This window comes from Nelumbo nucifera, chromosome 1, assembly GCF_055504915.1.
Source record: "Nelumbo nucifera cultivar China Antique chromosome 1, China Antique-T2T, whole genome shotgun sequence".
Lineage (NCBI taxonomy): Eukaryota > Viridiplantae > Streptophyta > Magnoliopsida > Proteales > Nelumbonaceae > Nelumbo > Nelumbo nucifera.
In genome coordinates, this window is record NC_142649.1 from 48,954,722 (window position 1) to 48,976,916 (window position 22,195).

The window sequence follows — 22,195 nt, forward strand, 5'->3', positions numbered from 1 at the left end:
TAAATGAATAAAAGTGCATATTTGATTCATGTTCCCTTGGTATGTTTCTGTGTAATACCCTTAAACTGGACACTTAATGAGACTCGTGTTAGTTTAGAACGTTCACAGCCAGTGGATCGGTCTGCGGAGACCTATCTTGACAAGGCTGACACTGTGGTGCCACCAAGTCGGTTGGGGTGGCCTGTCTCAGCTGCTAGGGTGAGACCCTAGGCACATACAGTGTAGGATTAATAGAACCTTTGAACCGGACCAGATTTCCAGTATTGCCCTGGACCTTGGAGATAGATAGGCAAAATTGGAAAGTTACACCTAACCCCTAGACTCGATTATAATACTACACTAGATGTCGGATTGGGTTGTCTTTGATGTACCAATCAGTGAGATCCTTAGTGGGGGTCAAAACCTGGGTATGTTGGGACAGTTCAAGAATTCATCTGAGTGGGTGATCATAGTGACAGGATCAGCCCCTTTGTCGGACAAAGGTAATGATCGGGGATGCACTCTCTCTGATGGAAACCAAGACTTCCGGCAGCCGATTTCAATTGTTGAGATTTTGTTTTGCAAAATATATTTATATAAAGATATATATATATATATATATATATATATATATATATATATATATATATATATATATATGTTATGGTTTCGAAATGGTTTGCAAAAAGGTTTTAATTCCCGGGATCCATGTAAGCTGAGAGTGCAACACTGTTCCTTGCAGCCGAGGAAGAGGTCCTCTCTTGTCGGGCAGTGTATGATCATTATGGGCTGAGAGGTTAAGTGTAAGACCATTGAGGATAATGCCTGATGGACTAATCTTTCATCTACCCATAGTCCCTGGGTGTTACAAGGTGGCTTGGCCCAGGGACCACTTAGGGTAAGTGTTGGGCCCATAGAGCCCATAAGATGGGTTTCAGGGGGTGCATTGTCCATAACAGTGTATTCGGCCAGGCCTTGTAACAAAGGCTGGGCTGAACCCATGTGGCTGATGTGTAGATCAATGTTTGGGTCCCACGCCATACAAGGAAGCCCAACTGGGCAGCAGTTTGGAAGGCTAAGTGAGTACATAACTTTAAATGGGCCTTAAGCCCATTTCGAACTGGGCTGATTTGATCAGTCAATTAAAAAGGGGCGAATTCTGAGATGGATCAGCTGATAGGATTGGGCCTAGACCCTATCCACTTAGAGCTTCCAAGATCTAAATGAGATTTAGATATGGAAACCTCCTAATTAGATTAGGAGATGGCTGATTTGATCTGCAGATAAGATAAGGGTTATCCCTTATCACTTAAAGGGACTTTTAACCCAAATATGATTTGGATTAGCAACTCCTAATGAGATTAGGAGCTGATCCCTTTAAGATTATGAAAGGAGAAAGGGGTGAATATAGTTAGTGATTGATGTTCAATTCTCTTCAGAGCTGAAAATCACAAAAAGAGAGATTTCTGCACCCTGCAAATTCTCTCTTGCCGCCTCCTTCCTGCTGCCGCCATCACCTTCAGTTCGATCTCCAGTTCTTGGGAGAAATCAAGATCTGATCTTGATTCCAATCTTTTGGGAAAAGATTGGTTGGAACTGTACCCACAAGCCATCTAGTTGATTCTTACAAAGGGTCAGGTTCTTTTGGAAGAACATTGCTGACTCTGCTCCATCCTTCACTGCGCCATCTTCAGTGGGAGCAGATTTTGGATCCTTCCTTGGGCATGAACACCTCCATTGGGAGATACTGTTTCTCCGTATCAGGTACATCCTTCCTCCTACTCCTTTTGGTTCAGATCTGATTTGGTTCATGGTTCAAGATTGATCATTGAAAATATGTTTTCTAAATAGGGAATGTGATTCCCAGCTGCAAAGATGGGAGAATTTTTTTTTGAAATTCACCCCTTATTCCGCAATCTTTGGGCGTCCATGGGATGGATCTCCCATCCCTTCAGTGGTATCAGAGCCATGGTTCAAATCTTGAATCAATTTAATTCAGATCTGAACCTGCACAAATGGGCAGAAGGTGTTCTACCCGATTTGCGTAGATATGGGTTTTGGGAAATTTATTCCCAAAATTAATGGGCGAATGATCTGAAATTAATTTTGAATAAATCTGATTATTGTTTAGAATGGTTCTTTATGATTTTCTTGATTTAACGGCTGTTCGTACAAGAGGAGATCGAATTCTTGGTTTGCGCAGGGAACCTGCAAGATTTGCAGTTTCTTGATTTATTAATTACATTTGGTCTGTAAATATTTTTTTTTTATTTTTAGACTCAATGTATTAGGTATTCGATCTAATGTAATTATAATAGAAATTAGGTTTTCTATTTAATTTATTTTTGGATCGAAGATGGCGGCGCAAGGAAGGAGATTTAGCAGATGGGACATTCGCTACCTGCGATTTGCAGTTTATGAAACTGCATTCTGTGATCTAACCTCTGTTTTGCAGGATGGATTGTACGAACAACCCTGGATTGACTGGTTCTTGTTTTCTTTTATCAGTTCTTTAATTTCAGATTATTTTCTTGAATTAAAGATTTAATTAAAGATCAAACCCTAGACCCATTCGAACCAAGATTGGTTCAAATTGTTTGGACCGAATCTAGGGTTTATTCAAGGCTGAAAGTCAGCCCTAATTTTCCCACAAATGGGCCTAAGGATTGATGTTTAATTAAATGGTTAATTCGGCCCAACCTGTAAGGCCCAGTTTTAAATTGTTAAAACTGCAAAAAGCCCACTTCAAAAGAACAAGCTATATGGGCCGAACTAGGTAACCCTGATTCAGCCCATATACCTAGATGATATTAATTGTTAATATTATGAATTAAAATGGGCTTCAAATGGGCTATTACAGATAATTAATTGATTGGATCAATTCCTCCCTGCATGTGATGTATGGATGTGTGTGTTGTGCTACGTTCATGGGCCATAAGTGCTTGGCCCATGGAGATTCGATAGTGGCTCTTGCGCACACCATGGCTGAATGCACATCATTGCCATGGTGTCACTATTGGTCATTTGATGACCTCCCTCAATGGTGGGCCCCACACCTCCTGAAGAGGTTACGTGCGGAACCCTGGCCGATTTAGGCCCACCAAAATCTGGCTTTATGAAAGTCAGTGGGAGCCACTCTAGTTTGACCTAAAATAAAGTAGGGCAAAATTCTTGTTCCCTCTAGTAAATATGAGTGCATGTGATAGGGAGATTCATGTGATGAACTCTCTAAAGGCCTTCCATCATTAGCATGAGGATGGGTCCTTCAGTAATTAGGAAACGCACCAGAAAATGGGCTATCCATTTGCTGTTGAGCTTGTCTAAGTGTTTCATAAGATGATAGGGGCATCATAGACCGACGTGGGAGGGGCTTCATCAGAAAATGGGAACTCTCTCACGGTACCTTGGCGTTCACGAATATGATGGGTAAGCACTCACTGGACAGAAAGGTTTACCTGAAAACGGCTCTGAACCTTGTCTGACAGAGGTCAAAGGGAAAACTCATATGATGAGTGGATATGATCCTTCATAGAAAGGTGGTGGGGTTATGCAGCTGAAACAGTTGGCTCCATGCACCCTATGTGATTTCCCACATTTCCAGAGACGACCCGTAGTCTCTGTCCCTGAGCAGGAGAGAAAACTCAGAGATAAACAAATGGGAATGGAACATAGATTAAAATCCATATCTGTGATTTGAACATGAATCAAATAAGGTTGTGGACTGATATTTGCTGTTTTATCAGAAAATGGCAAACGGACAATTTGCAAAGCTTCTTGACGACAACAAGCTTAAGGGCCCAAACTATGACGACTGGTACCGTAACTTAATGCTGGTTTTAACATCTGAAAAATTGGACAAGGTAGTCAAGTCTCCTACCTCGGAACATCCGGGTGATAGGGCTTCTGAAGCCCGTAGGAGAGAATTCCAAGATTTTGAGGATAAAAACTCCCTAGCCCACTGCTATGTCGTTGCTTCTTTGGACAACTCAATACAGAGGCAGTTCGATCAGATCGAACTCGCTAAGGACATATTGGACAGTCTGAAAACAATGTATGAAGAGCAGAACCATTCTATTTGGCAGAAGGTCTTGAAAATGTTCATGACCGCTCAGATGTCCAAGGGGCAGAAAGTTCACGACCATTATCTTTGGATGATGGGTTACATTAACGAGCTGGAAGCCCTTGGATCGGGGCTAGATCTTGGGACTCAAGTAGATGCCATTCTGAACTCCTTGCCCTCTTCCTTCAATGGGATCATATTAAACTACAATATGAACAAGCTGAATGTCAGCATCCAAGAGCTGAGCAATATGTTGCAAAGGGCTGAGGACTTAGTTAAGAAGGATGAGCTTGTGGTGATGCTTGTTGAAGCTAACAAAACGGGCAAGAAAAAGAGGAAGGCAAAGAAGCCTCAGAAGAAGACTACCAAGCCCAAGAAGCAGAAAAAGGACAGGACAGTAGATGCATGTCACTTCTGCAAACAAACCGGCCACTGGAAGAGGAATTGTCCTCAGTACCTGGAATCCAAGAAAGGTAATTTCGAATCTTGTGTCATAGAAACTAACTTATTGGTGGCTTCTGCATCCTGGTGTATTGACTCCGGGGCTTCAACTCATGCGTGTAACTCACTGCAGGGGTTCAAGGTAAGCAGAAGGCTGAATGATGGAGAAGTGATGCTCTGTTTGGGGACTTCTGCAAGCGTTGCAACTACGGCAATAGGCACCATAGAATTAAAATTTAGAGAAGGAAATATTGTACTTAAAGATTATCTTTTTGTGCAAAGTCTAAGAAGAAATTTGATTTCTGTCTCAAAACTGTGTGCGGATGGATATTCTATCTTTTTTAGTAATATGATTATTATTAAAAGAAACAATAAATTCATCGCATATGGGGAACTGGAAAATGGTCTCTATGTTCTACATCCTTCTCTAGAAACTAACATAACCGAAACTACGTCGGTTGAAATCTCCAAGAAAAGAGCACGTGATACAGTTAATCCCACATGCTTATGGCATTACCGACTTGGCCATATTGGTATTGACCGAATCACAAGACTGGTAAAGGATGGTCCTTTGGATTTTCTAACTGTAGAAAATCTTCCCACTTGTGAGCCTTGCCTTCAGGGTAAGATGACAAAGAGGTCATTTAACGGTAAGCCTGAAAGATGTACAGGCACGCTTGACCTTATACATATTGATGTATGTGGTCCCCTGAGTGTTAGGACCCGTAACCAACACGTTTATTTCATTACATTCACTGATGATTTTTCACGATATGGTTACGTGTACCTAATGAGACACAAGTCTGAATCCTTTGAAAAGTTCAAAGAGTTCAGGAAAGAGGTCGAGAAACAGTTAGGGAGAGAAATTAAAGCCCTTCGATCAGATCGAGGTGGCGAGTATCTCTCTGACGAATTCAGGGACTACTTAAAGGACAATGGGATAGTATCACAGTTGGCTCCTCCTGCTACACCACAACTTAACGGTGTTTCAGAGAGGAGGAATAGGACCTTATTGGATATGGTCTGGTCACTTCTCACCCATTCAGAGTTACCCACATCCTTTTGAGGGTACGCATTAGAGACTGCGATATACGTGCTGAACCGGGTTCCAACCAAATAGGTTCCTAAGACTCCTTATGAGCTTTGGACCGGAAAGAAACCAAGTGTATGACACTTGAAGATTTGGGGTTGTCCGGCTCACGTTAAGAGAACGAATCCAGACAAATTGGTCTGGGGAGACCTATCCTGACAAGGCTAACACTGTGGTGCCACCAAGTCGGTTGGGGTGGCCTGTTTCAGCTGGTAGGGTGAGACCCTAGGCACATATAGTGTAAGATTAATAGAACCTTTGAACTGGACCAGATTTCCAGTATTGCCCTGGACCATGGAGATAGATGGGCAAAACTGAAAAGTTACACCTAACCCCTAGACTCGATTATAATACTACACTAGATGTCGGATTGGGTTGTCTTTGATGTACCAATCAATGAGATCCTTAGTGGGGGTCAAAACCTGGGTATGTTGGGACAGTCCAAGAATTCATCTGAGTGAATGATCATAGTGATAGGATCAGCCCCTTTGTCGGACAAAGGTAATGATCGGGGATGCACTCTCTCTGATGGAAACCAAGACTGCCGGCAGCCGATTTCAATTGTTGAGATTTTGTTTTGCAAAATATATTTATATAAAGATATATATATATATATGTTATGGTTTCGAAATGGTTTGCAAAAGGTTTTAATTCCCGGGATCCATGTAAGCGGAGAGTGCAACACTGTTCCTTGCAGCCGAGGGAGAGGTCCTCTCTTGTCGGGCAGTGTATGATCATTATGGGCTGAGAGGTTAAGTGTAAGACCATTGAAGATAATGCCTGATGGGCTAATCTTGCATCTGCCCATAGTCCCTGGGTGTTACAAGGTGGCTTGGCCCAGGGACCACTTAGGGTAAGTGTTGGGCCCATAGAGCCCATAAGATGGGTTTCAGGGGGTGCATTGTCTATAACAGTATATTCGGCCAGGCCTTGTAACAAAGGCTGGGCTGAATCCATGTGGCTGATGTGTAGATCAATGTTTGGGTCCCACGCCATACAAGGAAGCCCAACTGGGCAGCAGTTTAGAAGGCTAAGTGAGTACATAACCTTAAATGGGCCTTAAGCCCATTTCGAACTGGGCTGATTTGATCAGTCAATTAAAAAGGGGCAAATTCTGAGATGGATCAGCTGATAGGATTGGGCCTAGACCCTATCCACTTAGAGAGTCCAAGATCTAAATGAGATTTAGATATGGAAACCTACTAATTACATTAGGTGATGGTTGATCTGATCTGCACATAAGATAAGGGTTATCCCTTATCACTTAAAGGGACTTTTAACCCAAATATGATTTGGATTAGCAACTCCAAATGAGATTAGAAGCTGATCCCTTTAAGATTATGAAAGGAGAAAGGGGTGAATATAGTTAGTGATTGATGTTCAATTCTCTTCAGAGCTGAAAATCACAGAAAGAGTGATTTCTGCACCCTATGAATTCTCTCTTGCCGCTTCCTTCCTGCCGCCGCCATCTCCTTCAGTTCGATCTCCACTTCTTGGGAGAAATCAAGATCTGATCTTGATTCCAATCTTTTGGGAGAAGATTGGTTGGAACTGTACCCACAAGCCATCCAGTTGATTCTTGCGAAGGGTCAAGTTCTTTTGGAAGAACATTGCTGACTCTGCTCCATCCTTCGTTGCGCCATCTTTAGTGGGAGCAGATTTTGGATTCTTCCTTGGGCGTGAACACCTCCATTGGGAGATACTGTTTCTCCGTATCAGGTACATCCTTCCTCCTACTCCTTTTGGTTCAGATCTGATTTGGTTCATGGTTCAAGATTGATCCTTGAAAATATGTTTTCTAAATAGGGAATGTGATTCCCAACTGCAAAGATGGGAGAAATTTTTTTTGAAATTCGCCCCTTATTCCGCAATCTTTGGGCGTCCATGGGATGGATCACCCATCCCTTCTGTTCCACGATGCCGCATGCTCCATGCGAATGCCCTGACAACTCTAGATGCGCTCATATTCCCTGGCAACCTCAGGAAGGCCCTGACAACCCCAAGTGTGCTATCATGCCCTGGCAACCCCAGGCGCACTGACACATCCCCTAGCAGCCCCAGGGAGGCTTTGGCGACATTAGGCATGATCTTTCTCTAGTCTATAAATGCAGACACTTCACCTACTCATAAGTGCAATAGTCTAAAGGGGGGACAAATTTCACTCATCTCATACCTCGACAATAACACTTTGTTGAGGAACAACACTAATTCCGACCCTTGATATCTCACTTTCACGGGAAGGCACAGACGGCCCTATCATGCGATGGCCAAAACCTTACCACAAAGGCAACAAATGTTTGAAGTTCATAATTAATCCCTAAGGTTAGCCGCCTTCCCAAACATGGTTGTGATGAAGCTCTGACTTACACAATTATTTATACTATGACTGAGCCTCAACTGTATCGCCGATGGAGGGCCTCAGTTCGTCACGTCAGGGCATGGCAACTCTCGACCCTTGTATAGCCAACAACACTTTTCCAAAAATGGCACTCATTGCGATTACAGATATCCTACTGCCACAAGGAAACTCAAGTCGTCTCCTTGTATGGTAACCATGACTTATCACAAAAGAAATAAAGGTATAAAGTTCGAAATTGACTCTTGTGGCTAGATGCCTTCTTCAGTATGGTTGCAATGGTGCTCTAACTTATGCTAATAGCTTACATTTCGCCTGAATCCCAATCAACCTTCTCAAGGCACTGCAGCCCATGACTCTTGTGTGGATAACAAAACTGTTTTTCCCTACAAAGTAACTCAACGCCCATTCTTGCGCAGATGTTAGTTATCTAATCATTGACATATTGTCATTTGGGGCATTTTCTCCACTTAACGACATTGCGGACGTCGGGAATAACACTTTGTTCGCCTTTTACAGTCAGCAATAAGGTCATAGTAACACTTGTTTGCGATAAAGTTCATGAAGCACCCGGCGATTCGCATTTTTCTATCGTTTCGATGTCGCGAACCAACAAAAGTTAAGATAGTCCTTGGGCTTAAAATTTTCTATTTTCAAAACAAACGATTGAGTATTACATGAGACATGACTTCGACACAAAACACCTAATGAGAAGAAGTTTCATCCCGGACTCGGAACTGCCCAACATACAGTGAAGTTATACCAAATGTTGCCATGAAGATTTTATAACAACAGCAAACACTTAAAGCAATAAGAAAACTTTCCCCACGATTGGGTCTGATATACACTAGAGCCTAATCATACTACGAAGAGGCTGATAGACAATGGATGTCGTAATGAAGGCACATCAGCACAAAATAAACAAAGTAATGAAAACAACATGAGGCAAAATTTACATTTCATTCTCATTCAACTGATTTACAATAGTTAGCAATTACAAGTATTCATACAGTGGCCCAATCTTTTCTCATGGTAATGATATTCTCTAAAGCTTGCCCACGCTCTTCGAAGTCTGTCAGATCTTTCAACTCACGATCTTCCGCTTTCGCCCACACTCATCCATAAGAGCCTCGAGCTTCTCAGTGACCTTTGTAAGACTGGCCTTGACTACCTTTTGACGGAGGTGCACATCTTTTAGCGGACGAACAAAAACAGACTACGATGCCTTAAGGCAAGCCTTCCAAAATGCATGGGCCAAAAGAATAACCCGTTTTTCAATCTGATCCGTCTGGAAGCCTATAGTAGAAAAACACCTACAGGCCTTTAGCCATTGAGCAAAGTCTGACCATGAGAGCTCATCGACGGGTCGGTTTATTATGTGGTCCATCATTGTCACAATCGTGTTTGATGGAGGGTGATTTGACCCGACCCCTTAAGACGGTGACACGTGGATATGACTCATCACGAGTAACAGCTCAGCACCACAGCCTGATCGTGACTAAGTAATGAGCCTGCAGGACAGCTCGCTACGTCACAGTTCGCCACAGGGTGAGCTCGAGGACCCCCGATGTACTAAAAGGGAATACTCCAAGACAAGTCTATCTCACTTCGCGAGCTAGGATAACCAGCTCGCTCCAATACTTAGGCAGAAAAACTGCCTCAAGGGCCACTTCAAGAGGAATCACCTCGTAGTACCCTCAGGAGCTCGCTACAAGGTAGCTCGTGACAGGATAGCTCGCTACTAAGTGACGCGATGTTTTCAAGAAGCCTCTATCTGACAAGACCGCACCCGTTAGACTGCACCACGTCTCTTGACTGATGGCGCAGTCCCCGCCAGCCCGACAGACTGCACTCACGTCTCTTGACAGATGGTGGCGTGTCTGTCATTCCGAGACGTGTCACTCATCCGATTGGGTAGTACTCTGCAACGGTTACCTGCGCAGCCCTGGCAAATAACGACTGCGATAGAGGTTCAGTGGCGGTTATGCCCAATTTGACAAGAACGCTCATATTTAAGAGCCCCCTAGTTGAAGGAAAAAGGGCTCTCTCGAATATCTTGAGTATCATATCTTATCTGGAATATCTTGAACTTACTCGAATTTTCTCTCGAGCTAACTCAGTGATCTAGCGCGACCTACACTCTTAGCCTTCTTTGCACTCTTTACTACTTTCTCCAACGTTCTAACTTAAGTATTGGAGTATTCCCACCGGGCAAGTCCCCTAGGAATCCTTCACCGTCTTCTTCTCAGGTACCATCCGTCGCCAGCATGGAGCCAGTCAGCTGCTAATTAGGAGTGCCCGGATTGCACAGCATCATTTGGCACCGTATGTGGAAAACGCTTCAAAAAAGACTTCCTCTAAGTTTCTACATTTTCCTTTTGAGAACTTAGCATTCATGGCCTCCTCCAGCAATATCGGACGTGGTGCCAGCCAGAACGCTTCTAGAGAGCAACCCCAGCTTCCGCTTCCCCCTAGGCACCCCGCCACGAAGCAAACCAAGCCCTCCCGCCGGAGTGAACGACCTCGCCGGGGAGACGCCTCTCAGGCCCAGAGCTAAGTCTCTTCCCATGGCAGAAAGGAGAGGCCAGCCACCCCCGCCTCGCAGCTTGTGGGCAGGTTGGGGGCCTCCCAGCCAGTCAAGCCCGCTTCGCCCCAACATTCACAGTTCGAGCTCCTGCTTGCAAAAAATCCGTTTGAGGTTCTAGCCGCAGACATCGGCGAGCTCACCGAACTGCTACCCGTGTCTCGCCTAAGTTCAAAGGTAAAGAGGAGGTAAGCTCAGGTGAAGTAAAAGCTACTCCTCTCCTCTCAGTTCTTTCCCCACTGTCTCCAGAACTTCTTGTTGTCCCCATGCCAAGAGACTTCAAGCTCCCACCACTAGACAAGTATGATGGATCCTTCGATCCGAATGATCATGTGGACGCCTTCCAGTCCCAGATGCACCTGGCAGGAGCCAGTGAATCCTGTATGTGTGTGGCTTTCTCCACCACCTTCAAAGGGGTAGCCCACCCATGGCACCGAAACTTCGTGCCCGGTTTGATAAGAAGCTGGGCGCAATTCGTGCAAGTCTTCACCTCCCACTTTGTCACCAGTAAGAGGTGCCCAAGAACTCAAGAAAGCCTCCTCGGCATAGTTCTAAAGGAAGGGGAGTCCATTCGGAGTTACATCAAATGGTTTAAGGATGCTTGTCTACAGATACCCGATCTGGACCCCGCAGTTCGCCTCACCGCAGCCAAGCGAGGTATTACCCACAAAGAGTTCAAGTGGCATGTGGTCGTGAACCAGCCTAAGACCGTGACCGAGTTCCTCAAACTCGCGGATCGGTTAATAGGGATGGAGGAAGAGATCAACCAGTAGGGCGAGTAGGCCCTCGAGAAAAGAAAAAGGGAACCGGAGCCCCCAACTCAAGGCGATAGCAAGAAGAAGAAGGACCAAGCTTGGGGGGCAAAGCCAAATTAGCCTTTCCGAGCACCAGCAGGAGAAAGGGACTACACGCCCCTCAACACGAAGTGGGCCGAGATTCTCATGGCGATCAAGGATGCCCCATATGTGAAGTGGCCACCTCGGCTGAAGGCAGACCCTAATGTAAGGAATAAAAATTTGTATTGTAATTTTCATAAAGACCACGGTCACAACACCGAGAATTGTGAAAACCTCCACGACGAGATGGAGGAGCTCATCCATCACGGATATCTGAGGAATTTTGTACAAAATAATAATAATAATAAAGCAGGTCGGCAGGGGGAGCAGAGTAGAGATGCTCTCGAGTCCAGCAGACAGGCAGAGAAGCCGCAGAAGCAGTCCCCCGAAGAGAGACCAGTTCGGGGGACCATCCACATGATAGTCAGAGGATTGATTGTGGCGAGCTGCACCTCAGCCGCAGCTCGCACATTAGCTCGCGAGGCTGCCAGGGAGGAAGAGAACCCCCCAAAGCGGCCAAGGATGGAAGACCCAATCTGCTTCACAGAAGATGACGCGCGCAGGGTCCACTACCCCCATGATGACGCGCTCGTCATAAAGATGAAGATCAATGACTTTGAAGTCAGGCGTGTCCTCGTCGACTCAGGCAGCTCAGCAGACATCCTCTTCAAAGCAGCCTTCGACCAACTTCAGCTCCAAGAGAGCAATCTGAAGCCTGCAAACACTCCCCTGGTAGGCTTTAACGGAGAGGAAGTCAGGCCCCTGGGAAGGATTACAGTACCTGTGGAAGTCAGCACTTGGCCTAGCATAGTGAGGCTCAACCACAAATTCTTAGTGGTCGTAACCCCCTCCCCGTATAATGCCATAGTAGGTCGGCTGATCACCCATGCCTTATGAGTTGTGGTCTTCACTTACTACTTGGCCATGAAGTTCCCCACGGACTTCGGAATCGGGATAGCGCGAGGTGACCAGCTTGAGTCTCGCAAATGCTATGTCGTCGCCCTCAAAGGGAAAGCCAAGGTGGCCGACGACCTCGAGCTGGAGCGACCTACGGAGCAGAGTGAGGAGCGAGCTGTGCCCACAGAAGAGACCGTCTCCATCCCGGCATCGACGGAGGACCCGACCCAAACACTTCAGATCGGCGCTTCCATTGAGGAGCCTCTTACTTGAAAATTTAGATGCTTTTGCATGGTCTGCGGCAGAAATGCACGGCATAGACCCTAGCATTATCACTCATAAGCTTAATACTGATTCTGTAGTTAGGCCCTTTAGGTAGAAGAAATGCAACCTAGCCCTAGAGCGATGGAGGGCAGTCGACGAGGAGGTTGGGAAGCTCCTTGCAGTCGATTTCATTAGGGAAGTCCATTACCCGAGCTGGGTGGCCAACCCCGTTCTGGTGAAAAAGGCTAACGGTAAATGGCGTATGTGCGTCGACTACACCGACCTAAACTGAGCTTGCCCAAAGGACTGTTTCCCACTTCCCAGGATCGACCGTCTGATGGACGCGACCTCAGGGCATGAGTTGCTGAGCTTTCTAGACACCTATTCAAGCTACAACTAGATCAGGATGGACCCGACTAATGAAGAAAAGACTGCCTTCATAACCGAGCTTGGCCTGTATTGCTACAAGGTTATGCCCTTTCGGCTAAAAAATTCCAGGGCAACCTTTCAAAGACTTGTAAATAAGTTTTTTGAGCCATTGATTGGCCGAAAAATAGAGTGCTATGTAGATGACATGGTCGTCAAAACCTAGTTTTCGCATGAATTAATACAAGAATTGAACTCAGTTTTTGAAATAATGCGTAGATTTAACATGAAGTTGAACCCGAATAAGTGTGCCTTTGGTGTCACCTCGGGTAAGTTCTTGGGGTACATCGTTGACCGGCGCGGCATTGAGGCTAACCCGGACAAAGTAAAGGCCATCCTAGACATGAGACCACCCCGAAAAATGAAGGAGGTGTAGAGGCTGAATGGCCGAATAGCTGCTCTGAGCCACTTCATGTCCAAGTCGGCAGACCGCTGCCTACCTTTCTTTAAAGCAATTAAAAGCAAAGGGTTTGAATGGACCCTAGATTGCCAGCTCGCGTTCGATGAGCTCAAAAAGTACCTCACTAGCATACCGGTCTTAACCTGGCTTGAGCAGGGCGGTGTTTTAGAGTTGTACCTCTCAGCAAGTGATGAAGTTGTCAGCTTGGTACTAATAAAAGAGGTAGATCGGGTCCAATGACCTATCTACTATGTTAGTAAGGTGTTGCAGGGAGCAGAGACGAGATACCCAGAGATAGAAAAGCTGGCCTACGTACTGGTTATTGCAGCCCGGAAGCTCTGTCCATACTTCCAAGCTCATACTGTTATCGTCCTCACCAACAAACCTCTAAGGCAAGTCCTACTCAAGCCCGAGGTCTCTGGTCGACTGATGAAGTGGGCCATTGAGCTCAGCGAGTACGACCTCCAATACAAGTTGCGAACTGCTATCAAGGCCCAAGCCTTAGCAGACTTCGTCACGGAATGCACTTTCAGCTCCGAAGTCCCCAGGCCGGTTGAGCATGAAGCCCCCAGTTCGGGCGAGCTCGAAGCTCCCAAGTCAGTTGAGTCCGAGCACCGTGAGGTAGCAGCCAGTGCGGCATCTCTCCTAGTTAGACCAAGCATGAACTGGGATGAAGAGCCCTGGATCCTTCACGTAGATGGCTCCTCAAACCAGTAGGGCAGCAGAGCCGGAATCGTTCTGTACGGCCCAAGTGGCACGAAACTGGAGTATGCACTACTCTTCGAGTTCGCGACATCCAACAATGAAGCAGAGTACGAGGCGTTGATAGCCAGGCTGGCTCTGGCCAAAGAAGTGAAAGCCAAGCATATCGTCATCTGCAGTGATCCCCAGCTCGTGGTGAATCAGGTCACAGGCGAATACGAAGCTTGTAAACCAACTATGATTGCCTACTTAGCCAAAGTAAGAGAGACTCTGTTCAACTTCCAATCACACTTCATCAGGCAAATCCCGAGGTTGGAGAATGCTGAGGCCGACGCCCTATCCCGATTAGTCAGCACCAGTGATAATACCATGAGAACCGTGTAATTAGAGAACCTGCCTCGGCCTACCATTCTCGGGGGGGCAAAGGAAGTCGCTCCTGTCATTCAAGCAGAGCCGAGCTGGATTGACTCGCTTGCGAGCTTCCTACTACATGGGACCCTCCGTGCAGATCGCAATGCTGCCAGAAGGGTAGAGTGTCAGGAGCCAAATAAGTCATGATAGACGAACGACTGTACCAGAGATCCTACACGTTCCCCTACCTGCGCTACTTGCGACCTTCCGAAGCCGAGTTCATGCTCCATGACACTCATGAGGGCCTGTGCGGCAGACACTTAGGGGGCAGGGCCCTCACCCAAAAAGCGCTACGACAAGGGTACTACTGGCCGACAATGAAAGCAGATGCTATTGAGCTTGTCAGAAAGTGTGACAAGTGTCAGAAGCATGCCAATATCCACCATCAGCCCGCTACCGACCTCAAGTATCTCACCAGCCCGTGGCCTTTCGTGCAATGGGGCATCGATATACTCGGACCGTTTCCACCAGCGACAGGCCAGAGGAAATTCTTAGTGGTAGTAGTGGATTATTTCACCAAGTGGGTAGAAGCTAAACCTCTCGTGACAAGAATTGGGTGCCCATGTCATCATAACTGAATTGCCACAATACTTGGTCTGGGTGGTATACAACTAGTTGTGCTTCGCTGATGCGATCAAGGTAAGCCACCACACCAAGCTAAGTTACTAGTCGCGCCCATAGTAGGATTCTTCATCTCCACAGCACAGTGCTGATCACTGCCTTCTGGAACAGGCATGCTGACACAAAATGGTGTGGCATGACGAATGGCTTGGGTGTATGGCCTTCACACAAATCCATTGAGCGAAGCTAGCTTCAAATCAATCTGGCTCATTTTAAACTACTTGTGTCTATTGGCCTGGAGCTAGTGCTTTCCCCGGGAAACCTCAAACACTTTTTCTTTAGATTTGTCTCCCTTCATGGTGGCCATGGCTACGCACATAGGAGAGAGATCACAAGGTGTGACATTGAGGCTAAAAGTTCACATAGAAACATCCAGAAAAAGGGGGCACAGACATAACTGATATGCCTTTTGCAACTGGGGTCCATTATTTGCTAAACGATGCCGTCCATCTGTTCATATAAATAACCTAGGAACATAGAGGCCAAAGGTAATTGGTGGCTGCTGGCAACCAGGACAGCGAGGGGCACCAAAACTGCATGCAATCCATAGTCAGGGAGCCCCAGGAACAGAATCGGGAGGCAATGTACAGAATGAAGGTGGCAAGGTGGCACTGGCTGTCCGCCCCATGTACCATATAAATAGCCTAGGAACATAGACTCAACATGCTAGAGATGTTCATATAAATAACCTAGGAACATAGAGGCCAAAGGTAATTGGTGGCTGCTGGCAACTAGGACAGCGAGGGGCACCAAAACTGCATGCAATCCATAGTCAGGGAGCCCCAGGAACAGAATCGGGAGGCAATGTACAGAATGAAGGTGGCAAGGTGGCACTGGCTGTCCGCCCCATGTACCATATAAATAGCCTAGGAACATAGACTCAACATGCTAGAGATGTTGAGCAAACACGGAACCCCCAATGCGCAGTGCCAATAACGCAGCCATGTCTTCCACGGTAATGGTAAACTCCCTGAATGCATCGACGAAGGTGTGAGTCTGACAGCACCAATGTTCCAGGAGAGGCTTTACATATTTTACCCCTTCTCTCCCTTTTAGATTGGTGTAACAATCCGCAAAGCAGAGAAGACCAGAGTCCTGCAACATTTGGCAGTATATCAGGTTTTTGAGCACAAACTCTATCCAGGCATTGTAGCAGTTTGGAGATTTTGAGTTGTCAGTCCTAGGCTCCTGACACTTATATGACACTGACCGGTTTGGCTGGCTGCAGAGGCACATCAACTCTGTGCCAGTGATAACATCACACAATCCACCTTCGCCCCTAGACACTGGCATCGGGGGCCAAAATCCCCATCCCCCATTGGCCGCCATGGCCGTTTCCCACTCCAATAACAACTCCATAGTGTCCACTTCCCTAACGAAGTCGACGAATGGCTAGTCAACCTTTTTTTGTTGAGGAGCCATGGCAAGCAGACAATGGTTACAACGGAAAACAAGAAGGAAAATACAAAGAAGGTTGCAAGACAAGCGAAAAGACATAGTAAGTAAACAAACACACAATAACAAGAAAATGAAGTGCAGATTCGATGCAACACCCATACCTTTTATAAACAGTTCTCACATGTTGGGAATGACAAACGGCGTCAGGGAAGATAAACAGGCACGAGTATGGGCCCCCAGCCAACGCTTAATGAAAAAGCAATCTAAAGAAATTTATAGATATGCCCTTCAAAAGGCAAGATGAAATAGTGCATTAATTTAAACAAAGTGCCACATCATTAACCGCCACTTTAAATATCGGATATCATGTCATGGGGGGCTTACCGCCCGTTAAGAAAATAGATTGCATTTATTACAGCATGACAGTTAAGAAAATGCTAGTGATACCCACCACGTCACGTCACTTAATGTCTTCCTCAACTTCCATTAGTCACCGAATATGATTAGCCATTGAACCTACACCATCAATCGACACCATGCATCCACAAAAGGCATCGCCCTGACACACGGGGGGCTTACCGCCCACACTAGTAGAACAACGTTAATGTCATTTACTAATTTCCTTCCTGTCAATGGTCAAGGGGGCTGAAACTTGCAAATCCGATATAGAGTTTTGCCCACTGATAGAAAGAAAATCATCAAAAGATAGGGGCTAGACCGTAGAAGAGATGAAATCCAATCGAAGAACAAACACTTAACTCTTACCCAAAACGACTAACATGCAAAGACACGAGATCACTTAAGTAACTGACTCCCAGCCTATTAACAAGTAGGGGGCAAACAAAAGCCCAAATTAACTTTCCTCCAATCACACGAAATCGCAAAATAGAGTAGATCCCCAGACCCAACGCACAAGTATTTACTGATCCATCGCAAAACTTCAAGACAAATGTGAAGGCAAAATGCTTATTGATAAGAATTCACTTACTGATAAGTAGGGGGGCTAATGTAGGTATATAATGTCCGCGTAGCCCTTTAGAGTACAGAGCACTAAATTGATACCATATGGACGCTTGCGATCGGTCTATAGCTCATCTGTCCCCTGCAATGAACTTATAGTACACCACAGGTTTGTGGTAAACACACGGTTCATCACACGACTACGATGAACCAATGCTTGATACAAGCCCAAAATAGATTCTATTTAAACTTGCAATGAATTTTATACATATCCGGTTCTACGATGAACCTTGAACATGCATTGCTCTGGGATAGACCTCAAACACAAACGGCCCGACGATGAACTTCGGAAGAGCACGGTCTTACGATATAACTCGTGTTCAAGGTATCCAAATGCAAAATTTTTCCATGTCAGCCACCATGAGCTGCGCGTGAATTTCACTGCTTTAGTATCCAACTCTGTTTAGATTTCAGAAGCAGCTTTCTTCTCTGTTCTTGAAAATCTCTTGCTTTTAAGAAAACTTGGACAGCATTTCCCTATCCTTGTCGGCTTTGTTTCGATAACCTCCCTAGTTATCTAAAGTTTTCATAAGTTTACTATTCATCTTCTTTGTTGAGAGAGTAGTGGCGAGTAGTCTTTCCAACACAAAGTAATAGCGGCGACCCCCTCCAACTCTCTCTTATCTTCTCTCTCCCTCTCCCTCCCTCCCTCTACTTTTTTTACTCTTTCTTCTTCTTCGTCCCATTCCCTACCACTGTCACCGCCCCTGTTTCTACCTCTTGCAACAGCGATTTGCCATCTCTCCCTCCAAGCTTATCTACTTCTAATGGCGGATCTGAGCTCGGTAGAAACCTCTCCTCCCCCTTTTGTTCTCTATCTCTTTCCCATCTCATCATCACCGTTGCAACGGTGGATCTGATCTCGGCAGCAACCTCTCCTCCCCCTTTTATTCTCTATCTCTTTCCCGTCTCATCACCGCCATTGCAACGGCGGATCTAAGATCGACGGAAACCTCTCCTCCCTCTTTTGTTCTCTATCCCTTTTCCGTCTCATCACCCGTTGCAATGGTGGATCTGAGCTTGGCGGCAACCTCTCCTCCCCATTTCCTTCTCTATCTCTTTCCTGTCTCATCACCACCATTGCAACGACGGATCTAAACTCGGCAGCAACCTCTCCTTCCCCGATTGGAGGGAAGGAATTTTGAGGGAGTGATGAAACGGCACAGTTGTTGTTCGTATAGACTCAGGGAGTGATGAGACGACACTGTTTCAACCGGGGATTCACAAATACCTCAAAATTCCTTCCCTCCAATCATGACCTGGTTGTTCATCTCATCACCCCGCAATGAGTCTATACGAACTTTTGATGAGCTCATCACGCTTATCTCTTTCCCGTATCATCACTCCCCCAATGACAATCCCTGATTGGTTGTTCGTCTTCTTCGTTTGGATGGCGACAATGAACAAAGCTCTCAATACAAAGTAGTAGTGGGAGCTCTATACGAACTTTTGGGTGGGTCAGAGCTGTTAATAGAGCAGTTGCTGATTTGGTTTCCTATGAAAGCTTCAACACCACCCAGTCTCACCATTGTTCATTCATCGGTGAAGCCATTTTGAATCTGCTAGATAATGGACCCCCCCCTATGTAATTTTCTGACGGAGGAAGGTGGAGGAGCTAAGGGTTAAGGGTTGGGGTGAAGGAGGAGGAGGAGAAATCCGGTGGAAGGTCGTTGATGTGGAAAATATGTCGACTGGGGTAAATATATGCAAATTAATTTACAAAAGAGTAAAATGGGTATTTAGAAAAAAATTATGCATCCATAAACGTTTTTCGTCTGAATTAGTAACGGAAGGGAGGCTTTTCAATTTTTTCAGAGGAGGTTTTTACTTAACTAAAACTATAGGAGAAATTTTTATGATTGTCGGAAACATCATGGGAGGTTTTTGTGCCTGTTAATTATAATATTATTGTGTAATTACACACTATAATGAATGTGTGTATACACACTAATAGTACACACATTGTGTATACACACTAAGTACACACACTATTAGTGTGTGTATAAATGAAAAACCTATTAAGTAATTGTGTGTGTAATAATAGTGTAAACTCAGTGTGTATACACTAATATACTAAATGTGTGTACACATTCACTAGTATAATGTGTGTATACACTAGTATAATAGTGACGTTATTCACATTGTCACATAATGAGCTTTAAATGATTGAACATTCTAGAAGAATAGTACCCAGATCAACTAGATTATTGGATTGCAGTTAACCTTACCAATCTTCATACACACATTTCTCCTAAGGTATCGGGTTGTAGTTAACCTTACCAATCTTCATCCATGAATATAGAACAAACTCACAAACAGAAGGTGCAGAAGGGACCCAGGAGAGTTCTGTAACTCTCAGCCATGGATGTGACATTCGAGATCCCAAAAGGAAAGCAGTTCACCATTGAGGTGGGTTTCTTTGACACTGTGATTGAGATAAAAGAGAAGATCAACAAGTACCAAGGGATCCCCGTTTCCAAACAAACCTTGGTTTTCAATGGCAAAGTCATGGCCGATGATAAAAACACCGAGTTCTATGAAGTCCTACAAGGGTCTCGCATTCAACTAAAGCTTGAACCAGAATCTGCAAAAACTGTTGTCAAGGTAGAAGAGTCGGTACCATCAACCAAAGTTCAACTCCGTATAAGGGTGCCCCCCACCAAGAAACAGTATTCCCTTGGAATGGATGTAAATGATAGCGTTGGCCAATTGAAAGAGAAGATTCAAGAACTGGAAGAGGTTCCTGCTAGTCGACTTGTATTACTTCATTCCGACATCCAATTACAAGTTGCTCATCGATCACTTGGTGATTATGGACTCTCCGATCTATCAGAGGTGACTGTCATTTTTAAACCCTTCTCTTCTACCACACCACCACCACCAACGCCAACGCCAACTCCAACTCCAACGCCAATGCCAACGCCAACGCTAACACCAACACCGACGCCAATGCCAACGCCAACGCCAACGCCAACCCCAACCCCAACCCCAACACCAACACCAACGCAACCACCACCACCAACAACAACAAGTGCAGGAGGTAATTCGGTGAATTCGAAAAAACTGAAGTTGTTGATTCTGCCAAAGTGTGGTACGAAGAAAATTCAAATAGAAGTGAACCCTTCAGATAATGTTGGGGAATTGAGGAAAGAACTGCAAAGGTTGCACCAAAATCGTCACTTTCATCTTCCTAGTGAAGGATACTTCTTTATCTATAAACAGAACGTAATGGATGATGATCGCTCGTTTCGTTGGCACAATGTGCGACAAGGTGACACAATAGAGATCTTTAATGGGAGTGTAACTGGTGGATCCTGAATCTTCTCTTTTATTAATTGTTGTTGAATTTTCTTCTTATTCTTCTTCTTCTAATTTTTTTTTGACATAAGATAATACAATTAATGTAGGCAGAAATTACTGTGTGATTTTAATCTGCTTAATTGGTTTCTTAATTAAAGCCATATTAAGTTCAATTATCATCCAATACACGACCCAATATTATCTATTATGTTGCTTCAATATATATTTGGGCTGCAGATGGATTGGATTTATATACACAAATGACAAATCCAGTCTAAGCTTCCTCAAGACATTTTTATAATCTATTAATTATCAAAAAATATAGTTCAATGTGGTGATTTTGAAGGGATGAGAGATCCATCATATAGATGGCCGAACCCTATAGGAAGGTTTAGCGAAATTTCAAAAATTTCTCTCTATCTCATATGGGAATTGCATTCCCTAATTTAGAAAATTGGATGAGGTCGAAGTGAACTGCCGAGGTGCTTGGGGTTGTGCCCCACTTGATCTTTGCCATGCTAAGTGAGTTAAGCCGAGGTGGCCTATTGGGGTTGAGCTTCATGCTGAATCTCTGCAAGGTGTCAATGGTCTTGACCAGGTTTGAGGTATGTTGGTCGACTTTCAAGCTCTTCACCACCATATCATCCACGTAGGCTTCGACCTTTCTTCCCATTTAGTGCTTGAAGACCTTGTTGACAAGGCGTTGGTAGGTGGCCTCAGCATTCTTGAGGCTGAAGGGCATGACCTTGTAATAGTACGTGTCATGCCTAGTGATGAACAAGGTCTTCTCCTCATCCTCGGGGTGAATCTTAATCTGATTATATCCAAAGAAGGCATCCATGAAGCTAAGTAGCTCATACCCTATGGTGGTGTCAATGAGGTGGTCTATCCTCGGCAAAGGAAAACCGTCTTTGGGGCAAGTTCAGTTGAGGTCTGTAAAGTCAATACAGATCCTTCATTTCCCATTAGCTTTCTTTACCATAACAACATTTGACAACCAGTTAGGGTAGTATACCTCTTAGATGAAATCAACGTCGAGTAGCTTGTCAACTTTCTTTCTTATATCCTTCCAATGCTCCGATGCAAAGTTCTTTTTTCTTTTCCGAACTAGCCTAGAGCTCGGGTCCCCACTCAGCTTGTAAGTAATGACCGAATGGTCAATTCCGGGCATGTCAATGGCAGACCAAGCAAAAATGTCGGCATTAGTTCAGAGGAAACTTACCAGTTCAGATAAGCTTTGTGGGGGAAGGTTGGACCCGACATTGGATTGTATTCTTGGGTTCGGCCTCATCTAGGGCGACCGAGACGAGATCCTCAGCCGGTTGACCTCAACTTGTTGGTTCCTCCTTGAGGTCAAGGCCCTTAAGTGGTAGGGTTTCCTTGTTCTTGTCCTTCAATGCTACCACGTAA

The 22,195-nt window shown here is 45.1% G+C and overlaps 1 protein-coding gene across 1 annotated transcript; it reads left to right on the forward strand.

The window, feature by feature from the left end:
• Nucleotides 1-19,845: 19,845 nt before the first annotated feature.
• Nucleotides 19,846-20,803, forward strand: LOC104590560 (ubiquitin domain-containing protein 7SL RNA1-like). Its single transcript, XM_088899537.1, has one exon. The coding sequence runs from the start codon at nucleotides 19,847-19,849 to the stop codon at nucleotides 20,801-20,803; it is 957 nt and encodes a 318-aa protein (XP_088755663.1). The 5' UTR covers nucleotide 19,846.
• The last annotated feature ends 1,392 nt before the right edge of the window (nucleotides 20,804-22,195 follow it).